Genomic DNA, 23,142 nt, shown 5'->3' on the forward strand with positions numbered 1-23,142 from the left:
TGGAATTTTATTCCTTTGGAATTGAGCAGTGTTATTGCTCAGGTCTAATAGGTATATAGTGTTTTTCCACTTCAAAGTCCAGCAGACACATTTATTTATCAAAAAGAATGGATCGTGATGATGAATTCTTGTTCTTGCCAAGGTCACAGAAATAAGAGAGATCTCTTTGGCAGAGTGGTGGTCAGTAGCACAGACCAGACTGACTTCCCAGCCTACCTTGGTGTTGCAGTGCAGGAGCAGGCTTGATACCATCTGGAGATGGAAGTGCCAGGGCGTCCTCCAGATCAGCTTTGAATGACATAGATAGTATAGCTGGGGAGAAACCTGGCCTGCAAACATGTTTTGGAACACGCTTACTCTTATGTGTGAATGGGCACTGGTACTCTGTGCCTGACTGCTTCGATGTGCCCTACCTGTCCTTGTACCACCATGGTATGGGCAATGTGAAGCATCTGAAATGGCACAAAGCTTTTCTAGAAGGATTCTGATGTCACAGGTGGGATTTGTAGGCAGTCTGAATTCACGGATAAAATATGTTGGTTTTACGGAGCTGAGTCAGGAGCACACCAGGCTTCGATGTGTTTGCAGCACCTACCATTTTAAGCAAATATAGGCATGGCCTTAAGTTACATATGTTACTCCAACTTGGTCTCATCTGCCTCTGAATATCAAATTTTCTTGCTTTTTGCTGTTTAATTCAAGACTGATTCAATAGGGCTAAGCTTCACCATGCCTGCTACAGTTGTTGCAAAGCACCCCAAGTCAAGTTAGTTAGCCTTTACTAAGGTACAGAAAGGTTTTGCAACTTATGCATGTTCGGAACACCTTTAGGTCTGAACACCTTTGTGTCTGTTCTGGATTTTAAAACCATGTGTTAAGCTTTTGTGATGGTGAAGTGATTTCTCTGCCATTCTGCCTATATTTTGTAAAGTTTCTATTTCTTGTAAAGATTTTTCATTCTAAAATTTTCTGTTTTCTTTAGGGAACAGCAATATTACAGTCTGGAGTCTTACCAGCTATACCAGGTAGGAGCCATTTAGTTATTTGCTTTGTTAAAGAATAATGCTTAAGTCCCAAATTGTGATGAGAGAAAAACATTTATGGAAGCAGAACTAAAGACTATATTGAGAGATACCCTGTTTGTGGGTGGTTTTGCTGCTGCAACTCATGACTGACAATTATGAAATATGTTGTAATCTGTAGTATCTTTGGTTGCAAAGTTTAATATATTTGTTTTTCCCTTCCTTTTGTAATCTAAAGAGGTGCAAAGTTGTCAGTTTCCATATAAAGTTTTTAGTGCTTTTTCTACTTACATACTCGAAGAACGTCAGGAAAGTTTTCTTTTTAGGCTATATTAACACCAAGGTGAAACTTGATTTATAAGTTCAGTTGTATACCCAGTTTTCTAAATAACACAAAAACACAGGAATGCTTCCTTACCAGAGGCAACACGGAGATGCTTCTCTCATGTCAGTGGAACTACTGACTGACCGACAAAATCAGTAAAGGGAGGAAGCTGAGTATCTGGCCTGGAAAGGTTATTTAGGCAAAGATAACACACTGACTATCTTTGCATTGTAAATCTGCCTATCAGTAGAATGTGTTGGTCATCTGGAGTTCTCTGTTTGATGTAGCCAAACTGGTCTGGCATCTTTTGTATCATCATTTTACTTCAAAGATAATGTTTCGTAAGCCTTTGGTTTTATGTACTTTGAGAGACCTGTGCAAAGTTGTTTAGTATCCCAAACATCTTTATATTCTTTAAACTGTTTACCTGATAATTCAGTAGATCAATTAAATTATCAGGTTGCCTGCTTCCAGTAGACACAGAACAGCTTTTTGTGCTTGGGTTTCTTTCTTACTTTTAAAAACCTTGGCAAACACTTAAAGAAGTATAGCTGATTGATACTTGTGTGAACAAATCCAGTAAGGTACCTAGGATCAGGAGGTGTCTCTGGAGAAGGTCATAAGTAACTCTATTCCTTTGTCTGTCTCGGCAGGAGAAAATCCAGAAGCATTTAACAGATCTTGTTCCTAGTTATTCCACTCGAGTCAGTGGAATTTCTCTTGATTTATAGATGTGTAAATAGAAGCACAAATTGGATCATTAACTCTAATTTTATCTTTCCTTCTTATGATTAAAGTGCTTATGATTAAAGCACTTATGATTAAAGTGCGTGTAAATACAGGGGAACTTGGGTCTATAGCTGTGTGTGGTGGGCACAATATTATTTCTGTATTAATGTCAGTGGCAAATTAATTGTGGATGCAAACAATATCTGACAAAAACTTAATCTGAGACTATTCATGCAGATGAAGGAGTTAGCTGTTTTGATAAAACCTATCATTAAGCAAATTGGAAGTGTAGAAATACAGGACAGATTTTTAGATCAATGGCAAGGGAAGATACAAGACTGAAGAAATTGGAGTGGGTGGGTTTTCATGTCTAGTACACTGTTTAAGAAAAGAATTGAATACTTGTTGGAATGAGTATAAATGCTTTAGGCAAATGCAGCATCTAAAAGCAGTGACTGAAGTTTTAGCTATCATTGTGGGGTTTCATCTCTCAAATGCTCTCATTATATACCTGTAGAACTTTATTCTTCCATAATACAGATATTATTCAATACTAATACAAAAGAAACCCATGTTTTCTCTGTCTCATCACATTTTTATTATCCTCAGATATTTCATTTTAAAGTATTGTCTTTTATATATGTTAACATTTCAAGTATAATTGAACTTGGCGTTGCAAAGCTTTCAAAATAGTACTGTAGCCTTTGAATGTTTTGCTTCCACCATCTTTAATCCAAGCCATTAACTGAAGGTCCCTGGGTGCTGAGCAGTCATTCAAACCGCTCTGTTGGACTAAAGGAACAGCAGCAGAACCTTTCTATGTTTCTTTATTATGATTTTTTCATCCATTGTTGAGGATAACATAAGGGCACACTAATTTGAGGTAACTACTTTCAAAACCTGTCTTGCACATGTACATGGCAAGATACCCCTACGAGCATGAATGATTGTACAATGATCCAATACACAGTTATAATGTTTGCTAGTGTACCAGTCGACTTAGTCATAAACACATTTCTTTTTTATCACAGAAAGGATTGTATTGTATTTTCATTCAAATACACTGTAGGAATGCAAACCCACTTCTTCCCGTGCTACAGGTGCCCACACATTCTGTACAATATTTTTGCTCTTGAATGCGTCAGTTCTGTAGCAAGAAATGGAGTTAGTGTCAGGATCAATTGTTTAAATGTTTTTCAGTTTATTGGTAGTGAATGTGGGTGATGATATTCTCTTTCTACTATTAGTTATATATGCTGAGCAATAGACTCAGCAACTTCAGAGAAATGTGTCTAATCCTAAAGGCAAGCTGAAGACTGTTCATAAAAGTGGCAACAATTCTGAATTGTATTACTAGGTGGAAAAAACCAAGCTGAGGTGAATAATTTAATCCTGGTTTAAATAATTTGGTTGCCTTTGTTATAAATAACTTCATAAAGATTGATTAGAGACTGAATTAGGTGGCTTGCATTTGTAGGAGGAAAGTATTCTCGTTGTTATCATAGCTTTGTACTAGAGATCAAGGTAAGGGATTCTTTGGAGTTGTATGATGTGGGTATGCCTGATTTTAAGCTTAACAGACTACATTTATGGTTATTATGGACCTTAAAATACCATGACAGGATAGAGTTTCAAAAATGTGATTCAGATTTCCTGATTTCTGAGACTGCTGGATTCCGGAGGCACCTAGGTTTAGTACATTTGGTCTAAGAAGTTCTCATGGGACCTAAACAGAGTTTCTCATGAATGCTTAAGAAATTTTGTAGCATGATCTAGTGGATGCAATTTCAGACATACGTATGTAGGTCCTTTTCTCAGGAGCTGCTTATATGTTTTGAATTAAGGGATCATGAATGAGATGCACATTCAGTGTTGAGAGGTGGAACCAAAAGACAGCACATTTCTTCACAGAATGGTGAGCTGAAGAGCTTGTCATTATCTTGATTATCTTTCTGGAACTATAAATCAAAGTACTGGAGGGAAAACAGGTCTGAAGGGGTTGTCTAGCTCAAGCCTCTGCCCTGAGATTAGGATGTACTTCTGTGTGTATGTCTGACAGGTGTTTGTTTAGCAAGTTCTGCAGTGAGAATCCTTAAACCGCCTTAAATAACCTGAAGTCCTTTGCTATTCTTACATCTACAATATATTTCCTAGCAGCTGCAGTGTTTCTCGCTGTGATTTAGGCCTGTTACTTAAATCTTGTGCTCCTCTAGTTCATTGCAACAGCTTAGATAGGAACCTCCAGCCCTTACTTATAATGTCTCCATGCTCTTCTCCAAAATATTTGGATTTTCTCAGTTGAGTAGAACTCAGTCACAGCTCTCCTGTTTTATCAATGATGTTTAAACAATAAGGTTGTTTTGTGGGGGGAAAAAAATGCCACTATTTCTGTCCTGGGTTGCCAACCCTTCCAAGGGAATTGAGCAGTGTGAATCCCAAGACTCCTATTTAGAGAAGCTAAATCGAGAGCTGGAATGGGTTTGCAGAAGTGCTTAGGGTCCTTCTGCAGTCCCTGGGGAAGGCATTTCATGCAGGCTCTGTGCACGATATTTCAGAAAATTCTGTCCCTTCCCATTAGCTACAGGAAAGCTGATTACCTAGGCATTCCCAGGAGCCAGACCCAGCCTTGGGCATTTCAACACCCAAATTAAACATCTACAGTGGGAGGTCTGATCTCCCTGTTCTTCTGTGCTGCAGGCTCTGGCATTACAAAAATTAATAGCTGAATGGGAAAATAAGTTAACAAATATCGTGCCATGGAAGCAGCATACTTTAATACTGTTAAGCTTTGTGTCTTTTAAATTATCTTTTCTTTTATTTTTGTCTGTGCAGTTCCATTTTTTCCATAGTCCATAGGAGCAAATTCATCAGCATTGCAACAGACACTCTTGCTATCTGACAGCCTCTTTGCTTGTAATACCAAACCTACACAGTGCTTGATGGGAGATGTTCTGAGAGAATGAATTAAGGAATAAACATAAAACAATGCTGTGGATTGGAATTCAGCTGAAATGTCAGCTGAACGCTGATTATGAACATTATATCTGTATTAAATTGTTCTTAGATAGACAGGGAGTCAAGGAAGGGAGATAAAAAGAAAGAATAAAATGAAGTAGATAACAGGTGATGGGTGCTGAAAATGAACTCAGCTGTCTGACAGCTTAGCTTTTATGATGGAAAAATAGGCTTTCTTTCACGCATTTTAAAAACTTTTATTGCGAACCTATGCAGCCTGATATATCTATTCCAAGCTTAGGACTAAGCTTTCAAGGAATTAATTGAGAGCAGTGAGAAAGAAGAATCTGGGCCATACTGTGTTGGTTGTTGTTGCTTAGGTTGAAAATAATTTATAATTCACAATTTTTTTTTCAGGAAATGTGTTGTCAGCTCTTCAGATGTAGGAAGGCAAAGTATGCTATGATACTTCTATTGAGCCAGTAAAGGACTGCGTGCTGAACAGTGTCCACCATAAATATGTCATACCTCATAGGGCTAAACACTGTAATAGAAGAGCATTATTATAATAAGAAACTGATTAATAAAACCCTGCCATAATATGACATGCTCTTTCTTGATGGTGTTTTATTTTATAAGTGCACTTGAAATAATTCTGTAGGGGAAGAAAAATAGGAGCACAGAAAAAGCGGTTTAAGTAAGCTGATTAAAATACGTATCGCATTTACAAGCTAAACCTTGGCCTTAGTGACTCTCTGAATTACTAGGGGCCTGACAGGAGGGAAAAAAAAAAGTCGCTGCAGTGAAACCATATACTAGTGAATGATCCAAATGCTGCTGCTTCATCCTCTGGGCTGAGTAGGTCCAGCAGGTTCCTGTTCCCTGTTTTGGGGGTGACAGAAGGTGGTAAGTCCATGCCACAGTGACCCTCTAGTCCTGCCTCTAGTCCTGCCTCTAGTCCTGCCTTTTCTGTATTCCTGATTTGCTTCCCCATGCCTCCCCTGACAACTGAAATCTGGGGAAATTACATATCCCAGCCTTCTAAAACACAAAAGTGAGGAACCTTATTTGCAAACATAGTAATTATTTCAGCTTTTTTTTTTTCTATTAAGGAAACTCATTATATGACCTTTATTCTTGGCCAATGTAGATCCTCAGCTTCAGTTGCATCAAGATTTTTGGAGCAAATGTATGTAAAGCATTTTTGAAGGTATATTTTTCAAAAAACAGACACTGAGTTTCCTGGTACAGGAAAATGGTAACGATTCTACCTTAACACTTTTGCATTTTTAAGGATGGGAGGCTGGGCTGGAGTCGCCCTACAGCATGGGAAGATGAATAATAGCTAGAGGTAGTTAGATCCTCTGTGATTCTTTTGGACACGCTAAACAGGCATCTTTGTGGGGCAATATTTGAACAGTTACTGTGCTTGAATGCATTTCTAATTTTGAGTGATTTTACTACTTCTGAAGTTGAGTGTTAGAGAGAGAGGAGGCATTTCCGAATACGGTGAAATCTGTAGAGCAAGTGAGCATTTTTAAGCATCCCCTTCAGCTTTTATGTATTGCAAATAATGCCATTTGTATAGCAGAAAATATATGAAATCACTTTGAAAATTGAAGAGTAACAAACTTAGGGAAGTTTTATAGGGCAATTATACAGCACCAGGAAGTCTTTTGTTACATTTACATGAAAAAACTCCTGGTGTACTTGCAGTATTTCTTCTGTCAATCAGTAGCTCTAGGCTTTGGATGCTCTTTTAAGCAAGGTATCTGTTTTCAAAGGAGGAGATGGAAATGTTGCTTGGCTGAGTGGATGAAAGTACTTCACAATAAAGGTAGTTTTAATTCACTAAGAAGCAAGAATTTATCGTAGAGCATAGTGTTTTCTTCTGTCCTGACTCCTTGTCAGCAAATTTAATAGCCCAGAGCTGCAGAGTTTGGGACCTACTCCGTGAAGGCAGAGGCTGGGCACTTGGTAAGTGCAGTGTAGTAGTGCATGTGCCTACTCACTGGCCATGTAATGATAGGTGACAAGATTTGAAAATGTAAACTGTCTGGGCTCAGTTTATAGCATGTATTCCAGCTTCCCTCTCATTTGTTAATTTTTTTTTTCATGGCTCTTTCTTGTAGCACATGTGCTGTAAACTGTGCTTATTTTTGAAGAGTGGGCATAAAGAAATGACTATGAAGTTAGAAAAATGTTTCAAGTAGTGGTTGTCTTCATTGAGCTACATCAGACATTTGAGTCTAATCATATGTAGGAATGCAAAATGTTCTGCAGCATATTTTCACTTTGTCACATTTTCAATATCTTCTTCCTCTTACACATTGAGGAAACTAGAACAGAAATAACTCTCTTGATGAGCTACTCAGTTTTAATAAAGACTTGAGCAAGACAGCTACGCAGAACTGGATGGCAGGGGAGACTGAAAAAATTATTCTTAACAATCCCTTGTAAGATGAGAAGAGTGATGGAAGGGAGTGTCTGTCTCCTGCTCGATGCTTTATATGTTCAGAAATTTATCTTGCTAACTTGCTTTTTCCATTCCTGCAAGTGTTATCCTAGGAGTCATAAATGAGAAACAAACCAGTTTATACGGTAGCTGTGAAGAAGCAGGAAGAAAATATCTAGGTCGATCTCTGTTGACATGTGTTTATACGACACAGTTCAAAGCTTCCAAAAAATTTCATGAGAGATTCGACTATGTAAATATTTGTTAGTTGCCAGATTTGCAAATGAAGAAAATGCAACAGGTCAAATCCTGAAGCATTAACATAGTTCTTTCAAAATGAGCTCCAAAGGGGAAAACTGCAACTTGACCATAAATGGATTGGAATATCTCATTGTTTTAAATCTCCTTTCCTGTCCTGTGTGCTTTTCACAAATCCTAAAAAAGTTGCTTAAAAATCCACGTTTCTTCTGGAATGATTTCTGCTGAATTATATTCAGTTTTTGAGGGAGAAAAAAAAACCCCACACGAGTTTTGTGATGAAGCTGCAATTAGTATAAAGCTCTAGTCTTCCTTCAATGTCAGGTAAGGCTTTCAGCTGCATAAAGTGTATTCTGGTATTCTTAATAATGCAGAGACAGGATGCTCTGAGGTGAGAAAAAGGAAAATCAGTTACACTGAAAATATACGTAAATCAGCTAGTCCAGGGCTGTTGTATTTTTGCATTCATTTTTATCTGCAATTTCATTAAAAAAAATTTTCAAATAACATTTTTAGTGGTTAAGTCCTCATCACAGTATGTAAAGGTTCTACAATCTGATCTCATTTGTTAAAATACAAAATCACTTTCTCAGTATGGCATGCTTGAAAATTGTTTTTGTAGCCTCGGATTTCCCTATATATGCTTTTGTGTCCACAAAGACTACAAACCTAAAGGTTTTAGTTCAGTTGTGCACTTCTGAAATAGGTGTATATTATTTTTTTAATCCATTGTCCTCATTAAGTGAAATAATCTGTGGGGTTTATTTAGACTTATTTTATAAAAGTGTAAGAATAATTTTATAAGCTTGGAAATTATTAGGTTTAGAAAAAAATTGTATGAATGTGTACTTTATAGAGGGGAAAAAAAAAGAAATTGCTGATTTCTTTAGGTTCCTAGGCCATGCAGATTTCTTAGGTATTTGAGAGTGCAATTTATTTTATAGAATTTCTTCATGTTGCATAAGAATTACTGTAATTTTTGGATGCTATTTTAAAAATAATTTGCAGAGAAGTGTCTCCCTTGCTCAGAGACGATTCATCACTTCAGAAGAGAGTGTTATTTTTATACCTGATCCCCACCGCCCAGCAGCGCACGGCACAGCTGCCCTGTCGCCAGGGGCAGGGCTCCTCTCAGACACAGCCTCCTACCTTATTTCTGTCAAGTCCCATTTACTTGCACAAGAAGTTCCCTCAAAATTATTCATGTGAGAAGTAAATGCCACTCATCTTGAATAAGGTGCCCACAGTGACAAGAGTAGTGACAAGACGTTCACGGCTGGATAGGGGTAATGCTGATTAGGTTGCTGGTTAGATAAAGAAGGGATATGTGTATGTAGCCAAAGCCCACGACGTGCGTACCACTCTGTAGGTTTCCGAGTTGCTAGCTCTTGTTTCCTCAGCCTTCCGTACCTAATACTGTACCTGGGACAGGTTTCTGCTAATCTGAATAGGGCTGGGGAAAGGACACTGACTGTGCCATCTGCCATGCCCTCGGTAAAGCTTGCCTGGCTGTAACACTTGGAACGGTATTTCACAAGAACCAGCTATAACCTGGATTCAAACCCCATGGAAGCTAGATCCTTCGCCTACCCTTCACACTGCCCCAGTTCATGCACATCTAAAACTGGACGGTGAACTAGTGAAGTCCAATTAACTTCAGTTCTTCCAATTAACAATTAATACAGTTCTTCCCATTAACTTTAATGGGTTTTTGATCCAGTCTGATGAGATTTTAATGAACACTTTAAACTTTGTGGTTGTCAAGACTACGTTACGGATTGCAAAGGCAACTCCCCACTCAGTTTTCATCGCCATTTTACTTCTCAGTTCAAGACAACTATCTCTGGGAGTAAGGTAGTTCTCACCACAAAGAGGAAGGCCAGTATCCTGAAGTTTTATAGAAGGCATCCTTTCTTTCTAAAGAAAGAAAACAACAAAATTAGATTATAGTGCCACAATCTCAGGATAAAGAATTTAGCAAAAAAAAAAAAAAAAAAGGAATATTGCTTAAATGAAGAACAATGACTTGTAATTCTTACTGAAATTTTTCTTGATGTTTCAGAATCATCTACTAAAAATGCTGATGCACAGCAGATATCTAATAATAGCAAGAGGTATTTAGATTTAATGTGAATATCTCTCTCTGAAAACAGGTGGTGCTTCTGTCATGGCAGCTTCTGGGTCTTTGAAAGTACATAGAGGGCACAGTCTCCAAGCTGGTAAGTGTAAGTGGTTACGAGGTATGTGTGTGCATGTAAATTTGAATTAATTTAAACTTAAATTATTTTAAACTTCAGAAAATGTTAAAGGTAATGTATGACTTGATTCCCTATTGTAAGGCTTACGTATTTCTTTGGGTTTTTTGCTTTGCAGGGTTTTTGTTAGAAAGGCATTGACAGATGGGATAAGTTTAGAAGAGGCAGTGACAGATGAGATAAGTGTCAGAGCATAGGCAGTAATCTTATTCACAGCAGTAAAATGCTGCCAGCACTTTAACAAAGGGCACCCACCAAAAAAAACCCACCACAGGCCATGAGAAATCCTGTACCCTAGCAATGACGTGGTGGGAAAAAAACCCCACCACATTTAAAGATACTTCTTCATGATAACAGAGAAAGAAACAACACCAGCAGATAAAATTATGAGTGTTTGTCATTCAAAATTAATCCCATATGTTCATTCAACGGGCATAGCTGTTTAGCTTGCTTGCTTTGAACTGGGATGGAGTCTGAGATCATGAAAGAACCTGGGCATCTTTTTTTCAGCTCAGTGCTCTGGAAGCACCAGTGGTGTTGTGCAACCTGGCTTCTTGCAAAGGTGATGATTTGCACTTGGAAAGCAAAGTTATCTTTGGAAGGGCTAGTTTAAGCATTTTCTACAGAGCTTCGTCAGAAATCAAGAAGTTATCCATCATGCTGGAGGTGGAATTTTAACAGGAGTCTTCCAGATGCTCCCAAGATCACCCACGCACTTTTCCTTGATTCATGCATTCAACACAGCTTTGTTCCCACATCGATGTGCAGGAAAACACACTGTTGACTTCAGTGGCCTTCAGTGTGAATACTTGTAAAAATGTCCTACCATTTATTTCCTTGGTGTTACAATCCCATAGAAAATGCTGGCGTCACCACTACAGAAAAGTCAACACTAACCACTGTATATACTTTCTGAGATTATTCAGTACGATTATTCAGATTAGAAGGTTACAAATCAACACTAGAAAATCATATGCTTTGTTTTCGTTGTGCAAATTCCTAAGTCCAAAGCCATTGACGGTGTTCCTGTATTCTAGGTCCTAAAGGTGGTTATGAGACACTAACACTTCCTGCAGAACCTGGAACTCCTACTAGCCCTGAGGAACCTGGTGAGTAAAGATCTTTGGAGCCACTTGCATTAGAGGACACTGACATCTGTTTCTTCTTCCGTTTTCTTCTTTGTTGTGATCTCTTCTAAATGTTTATTTTCGAGGCGGTGCCCTTTGAACATGTCGGCTTTACCGGCATGCTTACATGCACACACACATGCACACACACAGACATATCTCAGGGCTGTGTTTATGGTGTTGGTTTTCTTTCTGCGTTATTTATCACACGTTTCTGAGAATGGTGCCTACATAGGGTAGAAAATATAAATAACTAACACTTGCTGAAAGAAAGGCTAAAACACCAGTTTGAAATATAATTTTCTTCTTCCCTCTCCAATTAGACTATCTTTTCCTTTCTTTTCCCCCTCCTTTCCGTGCCACTGCATGTTCTCTTTTACTCTTCTCCTATTATTTGCTTAACTATCTTTTTTTCTTCCTACCTTTTCCCCCTTTCTCTTCAAGCAATTGTGATTCTTTCAGAATGTTGTGACCATGCATTTTGGTCTCTTTTTCTCCCAAATTCTCCCTCCATAATGATCTCAAATACTGGTCCTCTGACCCCTCTTGTAAGCATCTTCTACCTCGGTTCACCCAGAATGGACTGCTGAAAGCACTGCTTTTGTCCATGGCTTTCTGTGTGTGCTTTGTTTTCTTAGTAGGAGCTTTTCACTGTCTTGTGCTTTTCAAATAAACCTTTCTCTTCAAACAAATACAAAGTGTCTAATGAGGGTTTTTTTTATTTGAAGGAAAAATGAAAAGCCAAGTATTTCTATGTTTACAAAGAAAGCACAGTTTCTGTTAAGACAGCACAGACTAAACAACGGAAGACTTTTCCTTTCCTTCCATTCCAGTTTGCCCAACTTTGTTCTTGGTTTGTTTTTTTCCTTTGAGTCAAGTTATAGCAAGAATATTTGATTGTTGCCAGGGGTTTCTTTGTTCTATGTGCTTCTTTTGCTTTTCTTGCACAAAGCCCCACCAATTAATATATGTGTGGTTTTTTAGTTCTCAGGAAAATCACTTGGCTTGTCGGCATCAGGTATGACATTCAGCTTCCTGAAACCTTTCAACTATTTAGCTCTATAGAGAAGTTTGCTAGTTCTCATGCTAGCTAGCTTTGAGGAGACTTCACTTAAACTCCTGCTACATCACTTTGACAATGTATAGAAAGACTTCAAAAATTATATTTTCCTTCATGACTATTCATGACTCTGTATCAGTCCTTAAGATTGTCATTTGCTTACAACTTTAACTACTTGGGATGCAGGTTTTCAATGCTATGGTTCTGCTGAATCCCTTTTGGCATAGTCAGGCCAAATTCTTTTGAAATACTTTAGACAGAATAATTGAGAATAATTTCTGAGAATGATGTTTGATGAAGATATAGACATTTCTTCTATTTTTTTTTTCCTTTTCATTTTGTTCCTAACACCTGGTTTTGGAACAACAACTTGAAGTCTGATGATCAGAAAAATATTTGGTTACTTTGTGGATATTCCTATGTTTTCTTTATGAAAATCTGTCAGAAACTTTCCAGGCTTTTAAAATTTTGGACTGCATAGTAGACTCCTTTGATTTCAATAGCTTAAGCCTGGAACCTGCTGTAACCTCTGACAACTCTTACTGTTGCCCAACTTTGTATGAGTTATCTTTGCTATTCATAATACAGTCCAAGAAGAAGAAAAATTCCCCTTAGTGGTTATTCACAGCTGCTGTTGGTTGGATATAAGAAGTCATTCTCTCCCGTGCTATAAAAGCCTTGATCACCTACTGCCTCTCCATTCACATCTCATCAGTGTCTGAATGGGCAGAAAAGAAAAGCAGTGATTTGGACAAATAAAGTTTTGATACAAGTTTTATGTGGGGACAAGGAAGGGCTTAATGGGAGAACTTCAGGGAAAGTGAGAACCTGAAAGTGATACCGTTTTTCCTCTGCACTCCTCCATCCCAAATTGACTTAACAGCAGAAAGTGTTTTAAGAACTTGACTGGACTGGACAGGCAGGTGATTACTGGCCTGCTGAGTAGGACAATGAAAATGTGACTCAAAGCTTTGCCTGAGCACTGAGAGAATACAGACTTGTACTTGGGTCTCTTGTAGCCCAGGTAATTCTGGGAAGTCCCTTGGTACTCATGGATTGAAAAACTAGATGTAGGTGCCTGGTGTCAGGAAGGGGTTGAAGGCTGAAATGCCTGGCTGGCCCAGTGAAAGGAACCTTCTATCTTCTCTCTTAGTTGCACTTCTGAGAAGATTAGAATAATTGAAAGTAGGGCTAGAAGAGGTCTTGAGAATTCATCCAGTAGACAAAACAGTTGTCTTTAAGTCAGAATCACTTCATAGAAAACTGTTCCCTAGTAAGTGTTAGTCTGTTTCTTTTTTAGAAATTTCTAGATGCAGAAATTCTTCAGCCTCTGTGGGATTTCCTCTAGTGGTCTTGTGATCTTTACTATTAGAAATGTTTTCCCACTGTCTAATCTTCTACTTTTTTCCTGCAATTGAAGTCTTTTATGACTTGGTCTGTCCCCACTTGGCATCATTCCTGTCTTTTTCAACTCAGTACAGGGAAGCTGTCAACGTCTCTTCAAGCTTGCCTTCCCTTGCTTGAAAAAGTTCTTCAGTCCCTGTTTTCAGGACATACTTTCTGAACTTCTGGTGATTTTGGTTGCTCTGTTGTGGATGATATAATAGTTCACATCTTCCTAGAACAGATTGCTTCATATAAGGGTTTACTAACCTGAGTTAGAGCTGAAAGCCTTGTGAGGTAGTGTTGCGTACACTGCTTCTGTTTGAAAATTTCTGCATAGTGTTTGCTTGCTGTCACAACACAGTGAGATCACTGGCTGTGGTCTGTGGTCTTCTGCATAGATCCTGACTTGATCAGTCTCTGAAGATCTTTTCTGTAGAAACTTTAGTCTTCTCATGTCCCATCTACGACTGAGGAATGTGCTGTTAGGCAAGCTGAGTTGTTGCTGCTGAATGTTTGCTTTCAGAATATTTGACGGGACAGTGCATTTTTATGAAATGGATCATTGGTCATTGCAAACAGTGTCTATAATAACATGTTACTTACTTTAGAAGGGGCAGTAGGTTATTCAGCTGATGTCCCTGCATCAGATCGACCCCACAGCGAGACAGCCACCTATGTTAATATTCCTGTCAGCCCTACTTCCAAAAAACAGCTTCATTACATGGAATTGGAACTTCAAGAACCTAGCACAAGCATAAGAGGTAAGGAAGTCCACAATACTATTTAAACAGCAAAGAACGCAGTAATGCAGAATGTATGGGGTATGAGGAATCTTAATTTCTCATCTACCCATAGGCTCTTTCTAACAGAGAAGTTGAACTCTCTGTTGAACTGTGAGGCAGTTCTTGTAATTGCCAACTCTTTTGGAAAAGATTTTTATGTAATGAGGTTCTATAAGATGTTGCATCCTTCTGACAGGTGCATTGTATATGCACTCCTTCTAAAGTGAACATTTCTGTGTCTGTGGAGTTTGACAGACAGTAATTTGCTTTGTGTTCTCGAGATTTTCATTGCACATATTAGGACGACACTTACTTAATTTTTCTTGCTTGGCTTCAGAAACAGGGCTGTGGGTGTAGGTGTATAGGGCTTGCTCCTGAAGATACTGACTCTGGAGCCACGCAGCAAATGCTTGAGAATAGAACACAGTGTTCTTCTCTCTGCCCTCCATGAGGATGTATGAAAGTGCTACAGAGAGGAAGCCAGCCCAAGTATTTGATTTTTTTTTTTAATATTTTATTCTTTTGTCTGGATCTGGGTATTTTAATGCTTCTGATGCTTAACTAGGACAATTAGCACATAAACATACATTATAGCTACCATGTATTGTCATTTAGAGATGCATTCCTCCTTACAGAAAGCCCCTAATCAGGATCTGGCATTTAGTTGTTCACATTTGGTATTAATGGGTTTTCCATGTATAGTTTTCAGCTATTGAGGTTTTAAATTTTATTCTTTTAATTTCAGCAAGTTTCTTATCTTTGAAATGGTAGCACTTTTCCCATTGGTTTTTTTTTTGATGTTTGTTTGGCTGCAGTTAAGTAATTCTAAGCTTCTCCCAGACTTTAATGTAGTTCTCTGTACAACACCCTGTTCAGATGTAAAAGTGATGTTTTATCTTCATTTTAAAGACAGTGAACCAAGGCATTAAGAATGAAGAGCCAAATTCCATAAACTGACATAAACTTTCCTAAATGTCATCTAACCCTCCCAAGCTCAACTTGTATAACTTTGAAGGTGCCATAAATGTTTTATTTTTTCATACTGAAGTTTTCCCAGCCTCTGGAGTTGTATGTCTCCATCCATACAGAACTGTTCTGCTCCTGAACAGACTGAGCAGCTTTTATCTCCCTCGTTGCCAATTATTGGACTAAATTGTCATTCTGTCTAAGGCTGAAGGTGGTTGATCCAGTAAACGTTCACAGAGTGCCTAATCCAGACAAAGAAGAATCCCTGCTAACTGCCCTACCAATAGTGTTTTCTTTTCAAATACCAGGTGTTATTCATTTACTTACTAGTAGCCTGCTGATGAAACCTCCCAGAAGTGGGAGAGCTGAGTTCAATTTTGTCTTCTCCTGGGAGGAGTAGGGGTGGAGATTCAAACCTGGGGCAGAAATACAAGTGGTTCATTTGCTTATTTGAAGAAAACCAGATAGCTAAAATATGTAGATAACAAAGCTTTTGAGGTTTTTTTTAGTTGTGGTTATCTTCTTACTCCCTTTATAGAGCTTGCTTTAAGACCAGACCAAGATCGTCTAGGGAATCTGTGGAAGAAGTGCCTCAATAGCTTAACCCTGGGTCAGTTTTACCCAGGAATATATGAGGGATATAGTCTTTTACATGATTTCCTTTGGTATTTCAGGGAGTGGATCATCCCGATATGCGCAAATTGACATTGCAGCCACCGAGACAGCCCACAAAGTGGGAACTCAGCATGCTCAGTGCCGGGAGGAACGCTTGCAGGAGCTAGAGCAGAAGAAGAAAGGGGCTCAGCAATGACCCGTCTAGGAAAGAACTTTTTGCTCACCATAAATTGGTACTAATTTATCTTCCAAAAGATTCACATTTATTGTAAAAACTACTCATACAAAAAGCTGCCATTGCTTATTGCATTTATACCAGATTCATTCCAATATCTTGATTCCTAATTGGAAAGCTGGTAGCATGGGGGGGTGTGTGGTGTGGTCTTTCTTTTTATTTTAATTTGGTTGTAAAGTCCTGATTTTTTTTTCTTATGCAATGACAGATGTCAGTTACCTTTTTCTATAATTCTAAAATCCTGGAGACCCTGGAACCAGTTCCGGCGTTATTAAATGGTGGCATTTTCTTTAAAAATAAAGAACTTGAATGTGTGCAGATAAGGGAATGTGAGTGTGTGCGTGGTAAGTGTACACATATGTTTGCATGTGTGCATATGTATGTATGTCAGCACACATTACTGATAAAATATATGTATATATCTGAGTGTATAAAATATGTAAAACCTCTATTAATATATTAATGAACTCTTACAAAAGCAAGAAAATTAAGTGCCTGATTTTTTGCAGGCACAGCTTTGTTCAATTTATATGCTTATTTATGGACATGCTTAACTTTACCTGTGGGTAATTCAGTTTTATACCTCACCAAGAGTTCCGTAGCCTTGGCTAAAGTTGCTCAGATTTAAAAGCTGCAATGTCAGGGATGCATATGTGTATGCATACAGACAAGAGCACACACAAACAAGTTATTTAATTTAATTATGCCTATAAAGCAAAGTAATGTGAAGGAACATTTTGGGTACGTGTATTCTTAAAAATCCTGTGTCAAACCATAGGCTTTGATTTCATAGTTGCTGAGTACCTGTAATTCTTAGCAATTTTCCTGGAGCTGATCATATGTATCACTTTGAAAATCAGGTCTCAGGTTTCTCATACAGAATATCTTAAAATCAAGGTACTCAAAAGAAACATTCACTTTTGAAAACTGAGTCCTTTATTTATATCTCCAAAACTATCCCTAATGTAAACCAGCATCAAAAGCAGATCATCCACCTTGAATCTAGACTGTCATTGAATAATTCTCTGCTGTCCCTAAAAAGCATAAAACCAGTTCTGTGTAAGAGGATGATGTCTTCAGAGATGCTACAGAATTGAGGCACAGCAGGATGTTATGTTGTAATATAGCTTTATCCACAAGTCTTTGGCATCTTGCTTTTGTACAGTGAGATTGTGATTCAAAACTTGACTTAGTTTCTTGTGTTGCATTGTCTATGTAATTCTTGTGTTCTATGTATTTGTCCTGATACAAAATGTTATTTAAATAAAATGTTATGGCAGTGACACTAGACTAACAAGCCAGTGTACTTATGAAGAAAACAAAATTTTGGCCTGTGATAAGATACCAGCTTTGGCTCCCAGAAGTTATCAGGACTGATATCTTGGGTATTATGATTTTTTGACTGTGCCCTCTTAAGATAAAATATCACAGCCCAATTCTGTTTTTCAGATATGCATTATAATTTATTGGTGAGTCAAAGTTTTGTGCCAGTGAGGGTTTCACTAAGTGACTTAGAAGGAGAGGTGGGTGTTTGTTTTTGAGGCAGAATTTAACCTATAAATTTATTTGAATGTAGCCTCAATAGTAATGTAAAATACCAGAAATCTCTCAAATAAAGAAAGATGTGTTTGAGAGTTGACAATTGCCATTGTCATCTGTCCTGTGCTAAGATGTACTTTTCTGTTTATCAGCCTAGCATATTTCTGAAGGGAAAAGAAATATTTCTTATGAGATTCCCAGTTTAAAAGATTTTTCTTTTTTGACAAATGGACAGTGGCAATCTGCTTTGTAAACATGTATTCAGTATGCCTGGAATGGCCTGGACTTACAGCTCCCTGGGACCAGGTTTATCTAACTGAACTGCTATTCAATTAAGGATCCTCCACTGGAGGACCTGCAGGGTTAAATCTCTTGCTGTGTGCCTATTTATATTTAATACTTAAAATGAGCATAGCTTGCCTGATGCACTGAAATGCAATGTTTTCCATCATAATATATAATGAAGCTGCGGTATTTCTATCGTAAAAATCTATTTACCAGGAAAATATATTACCCAGGTTCTCTACAAAGACTGCCTTTCTGTGTGTTGCTCAAAATTGCTTGCACTGAATCCTGGACTTGCAGCATGGGTAAAGATTTGACACAACAGTAAAGTCACAATAGTCTTCAGATTGCTGCTGGCCTTACAGGAGGAGTCACAACTTTAAAAATATGTTTTTCCAAGTTAAACAGGGCTGTGAATCTGTGCATGCACATGGTTCTCTGTGCCCGTGTATTTGCGTATGGCATAGTAACTTCAGCTAGGATTAGCTAGATGGCTGGATATAAATTTATACTTATAGCCTTTGTTAAAGTCAACATAATTATCCTATAAGGCTTTCCACAAATGAAGTATTTAACTTTTTAGACTTCTGTTTCTCTTTTTGTACTTAGCTTGAATAAGACAAATAGAACAGATGACTTTCACTTATTTTTTAAATTCAGTTCATATTCTCATGCACTAAATTATATTTAGGCTGCTGAAGCAGGAGGCCAAGCCTTACTGTTGCATCTGTTAAAAACTGGTTGGTTGTTGTTTTTGTAGTACCTTGCAGGCCTCCCTGTCAAGTTATAGGCTTGACAATTCTGTTGAAGAAACTAAAGTTTTCTCATTTTGAACAACAGGAGCTCACCGAAATGGAAAACCTTTTCCTAAATAAATAAAATAATGTGCCTTCAACTTCCAGTAGCGAACTGGGGAAAATGGAAGTCAAACCATAATCCTATGAGCCGGCCTGTGCTCACCATGTAGCTTCCACGGGTTAACTCTAGTACTGCTGTTAATGTACAAATAGTTAGGGGTTTATTCACACGCCTTGCATAAAACTTGTGCATAAGCGATCTAAAATACAGCTTGTGATTGGTACAGGGTGATTCCAGATTCAGAGCTCTTTGCAAAAAAACCAAAAGATCTCCCACGCTTTTGGAGATAAATGTGACTTGTAACTTCTGCTGGTAAAAATTAAAGCTTTGCTCATTTTTAATTTTGCATTCTGCCAGAGTCAGATCTCCTCCTGCCCTTAGCAGGAGTATGAGGAATTAATTACCTGTACAGAACAAAGTGATGCGGCTGATACTTCTGTAAGATGTTCTTGAAATACTTTAACATGGCAGAAGTGCTCTCAGTGATGAGAAAACATACTGTCAGCAAGTGCAGCGTTTGGGCACAACCGTCAGCGTGTTGTGTACGTAGCTCTTTCTTTCTGATAGTCCTACCCAGTAGCTTACTGCCAGACGTAACTACTACTTCAGTGGGTTTTATGGCGTTGTTCATAAGCTGTTATGGAACATTTTTATATGCAAGTATTTGGGTGATGGAATCTCTCCAAGTTAACGTGTGCTGCAGGATGGAGGGCTGGAGTTTGGAGGCATTTAATTGCCCAGCAATGCCCATAGTTGTTCGGGTTTTAATAGCACTCTGGCACCTAATCGTGGAAAATGCCAGCAGGTGTCTTTAGGCATCTAAATGTGTGTGAAAATCTGCCCCAAGAGTTGTCCGTAGCAAATAGCTTGGAAAAATACCTCGTTTTCCTCTCTGCTGTAAACAAAACTGTTTTAATTACTGCAGCTTGGAAAACTATACCGGAATTGGAATTATGAGTGATTACATTTTTTTATGAGGTGCTGAAACATGAACCCTGTGGTAAGCACCTTTTCTAGTTTGTCTGGGATAACACACATACTATTGCTAAAATGACCAGAGGAAGAATTTTATGGGTTACAAGCTGCTCACTTCTGTTAAACTTATATACTTTTTCAGATGAAAGTGCTGTTATATTTTTATGTCACCTTTTGTCTGAGAAGATGCTCAGCTCTCATTTGGCCAGTCATACAAACATTATTTTGCAATCGAGGTTGAAAGGAACTGTTCATTTAACATCATACAGCAATAAGAACAAACAAAACAGAGTAAGGATGGAAGAATTAGAAGTTATTAAACGTATATTTGTAAGGAGTAGCTCTGTGAACGTGTCTTTTCAGCATAGGTGAGTCGAATTAAGGAAAAGTGCCTTTTTTTAAAATTTCGATGGGTTCTGATGGGTTCAGTCTTATGCTTTCCCTGAAAGATGACAGGCTTTAGGGTAGGCTCACTCTGAGGCTTAGGACAGTGATGATCAGGTGGTTACAGATTAAAACCAACTCTCCTGTGGACTTTTCTTTGAAAGGCTGGAACATAAGTGACAGGGAAATACATGCAATTCACACCCTGGATTCTGGTACAATAAATGGCTTTAGGAGGCAGTGGGCAGGTTTAGGGAAGTGCAGCTGCCAAGTAAACTTTGAGTTTAGTAAAAACTTTAGGGTAAGTGGAAGTTAACTTTAAAACTTACTTGCTTTCAAACATTTGTCTGCATCAGAGCATCTAGAAATAATTCGGATTTATTATCCCACTATGTACACAGAGGCGTATGTAACATCACCATTTTACTGAAATAATAAGCGTCAACTTATTTGAGGAATGTGCAGTGGGGGGGTGGGATCAGAAAGCAGATTTAGCATGACAGTAATTTGTCTCTACAGTACATTATACTGTTGTGAAATCTCTAAAAAAAAAAAAATAAATAAAAAGCCCCAGCATCTGCTATTGTATAAGTTAAATTTTACTCATCTGTGGGCTGAGCTGGCAATTTATGGATAGTTCACATACAGAAAATAGAACAGATTGCATGCTCAGAGGGAATCTGGCCTTTGGATACTGAAGTTTTATTATGTAATGAATTGCTCAGATTCATCACACATCGGTGTCTCTGTCTGCTACAGCCGGAAGATGTACCCCATGGGCTGCCTTTGGCTGCTGTAAAGGTCTCTGTCCTTTTACTACTGACACTCAGCAGTACTGGACACAAATTGGGAAGCATGGGAAAAATTCATATTGGGAGTTTGATGGAGAAGTAGGTAGGCGTCAGCAGAGAGCTGGGAAGCAACAGTTGTCCTTTGCCAGCTATTGCACTGACAGAAGGAGGGCAGTGACAGGGTGACAGAAGAGTATTTGAGTCTGTAAAATGTCGTGTTGGGGTCAGCGCTGGAGACTGCCGGAACAGGCAGAGGTTGCTGTTGTGCCCTCAGTCAAACGGAAGGTGTGCTGGCACCATCTCTACCAGGAATGCAGCGCGAACTGTGGGATGGTTAATGCCGATGTCCACGCTAAAGAGGCAGACTGTCGTGCTGTACGTGCGACAGAGTGTGTCTGGTTGTCCTTGCATCAAGTCATGCAAATGGTTCAAGTTTGCACTGTATATGTGGTCTAGACCTTGGAGGGAATTAACCTCCGTGTCTGGTTTTTCTCCTCTGTGGAAAGTATATGAAAGCTTTGTATGCATGTTGGGTGAGGGATGGTGGGAGCTGGGCCCTGCTGTGACACAGAGAGCACCCTGACTTGGCATGAAGGTGCACCTAAGTCTGTGTTCAGCTATACCAGTGTTATTTACAATAGCTGGGAGATTTGCTAGAGATGGATCAGGTCTATTGAAAGCCCAGGAACTGGTCTTAGATGAATTTTTGCCCTCTTTGTGCTTTTTACGGTGAATACATGAAACTAGTGACCATAAGTGATAGCTGTGAGAATGCATTTCCTGCGGTGACTGAAGTCCCAGGTGGGCTGCGGTTGAGATTTGCTGACTCCTTCCAGGGTGTGTATCTCTGGCCAAGCCCTCCTTTACACGGACAACATTTAACATGTTTAGACCCTCTCATTGCTGTCCATCTGGTGGGGAACTGTCAAGGTGCAAGTTACAGCCTGCAGCTGGCCACATCTTCGGTTTGGACTGTGTCTATGTATATCAGCACGGTGCTCGCCCTGAGCAGCGCAGGAAGAGCCAGAAGCAACTGGATAAAACAAAACCTGGTGGCCAAGCAGCAAGGTTCTCAACGTGAAAGCACCGAACTACCTACCCCAGCCGTCAGTCTCTGCTGGAAAGTCACTGGAAAGCTGTAAGTGGTCAAAGCGGAAGAGGATGGGTTGCTCTGTTCCTTGGTTTGAAGGAGGTAAGGAGAATTCATGTTTATTCTCACTGTATGCTTGTGGCTAAATATGCTCGCTCTTGTTTCTTCTGTAATCCTAGGTATGTAGTGCGGCAGTACTTTGATTTGGACTTCTGATCACCCTATTTGGGTACACTGGCTGTTTTTTTTCTCTTTCAAAAACTCTAGAATAGCTGTTTATACAGATGGCAATAAAATGAGAAGGAAAACAATTCCCAAGAATACCTCTGGAAAAATCATGTTCTTATCCTGAATGAATAACTACTCATGAATGAAACCTTTGTTTTGCAGTTCTGCAAAGCTCATTTCTCCACAGGGGAATGAGGGTCAGTTTGCACAAGACCTGAAACAATCGCTCAGTGGTAAGGGTTTAGCGACACCAGAAAGCGAGGCTAACGCAAACATTGTCCAAGACATATGCGCCCCGTATAGATCATCGTTATTAGCTGCTTGAAGAAGGGCTTGGAGAAGGGTAACTCAAGTGTTCCAGGCCACATTTACATGTGTGGAAGGTGTTCAGACTGTTGGAATGTGTTTTTCATGTAAGAATCTGTGTCAGTTCGGTACAGATTAGGAACAGGGTATAACCTGAAATCTTCCTTACAAAAACTGGGAGAAAATGACAGCATTTCCCACTGCCAGCAACCTGCTGTTGAACTGAGGGGAGCAGTAACCCCTGATTCCTAAGCTCTTGCCATGGCAGCCTCTTCTTTCGGAGATGCCACTTTTTGCACATAGTTCTTTTCACTCCCCTTTTGTTTTCTTGAACTTCAAAATGGAGCAAATAACGAGATCGTCAATGGCCCCAGGAACTGGTATGAATGAAGACTCTTTACACTGTGACTGGGCATGTTCGGAATTGTAAACGGGAGTCCCAGAAGTTGGAGCTGAATTGAGGTTGGAGAACGGACTCTTTCCACATTGAAGGACCGTTTAGTTAATGGCTCTGGT

At 38.9% G+C, this 23,142-nt stretch overlaps 1 protein-coding gene across 1 annotated transcript in view; it reads left to right on the forward strand.

Moving 5' to 3' along the window:
* Nucleotides 1–16,131, forward strand: part of DOK7 (docking protein 7) — a 68,778-nt gene extending 52,647 nt beyond the window's left edge. Inside the window, exons 8-12 of the mRNA XM_075499652.1 lie at nucleotides 983–1,025; nucleotides 9,898–9,963; nucleotides 11,037–11,108; nucleotides 14,181–14,333; nucleotides 15,995–16,131. Of these exons, the coding sequence (XP_075355767.1) occupies nucleotides 983–1,025; nucleotides 9,898–9,963; nucleotides 11,037–11,108; nucleotides 14,181–14,333; nucleotides 15,995–16,131 (471 nt within the window). The remainder of the gene's footprint in view (nucleotides 1–982; nucleotides 1,026–9,897; nucleotides 9,964–11,036; nucleotides 11,109–14,180; nucleotides 14,334–15,994) is intronic.
* Nucleotides 16,132–23,142: the final 7,011 nt, after the last annotated feature.

This window comes from Mycteria americana, chromosome 4, assembly GCF_035582795.1.
Source record: "Mycteria americana isolate JAX WOST 10 ecotype Jacksonville Zoo and Gardens chromosome 4, USCA_MyAme_1.0, whole genome shotgun sequence".
NCBI classification, from domain to species: domain Eukaryota; kingdom Metazoa; phylum Chordata; class Aves; order Ciconiiformes; family Ciconiidae; genus Mycteria; species Mycteria americana.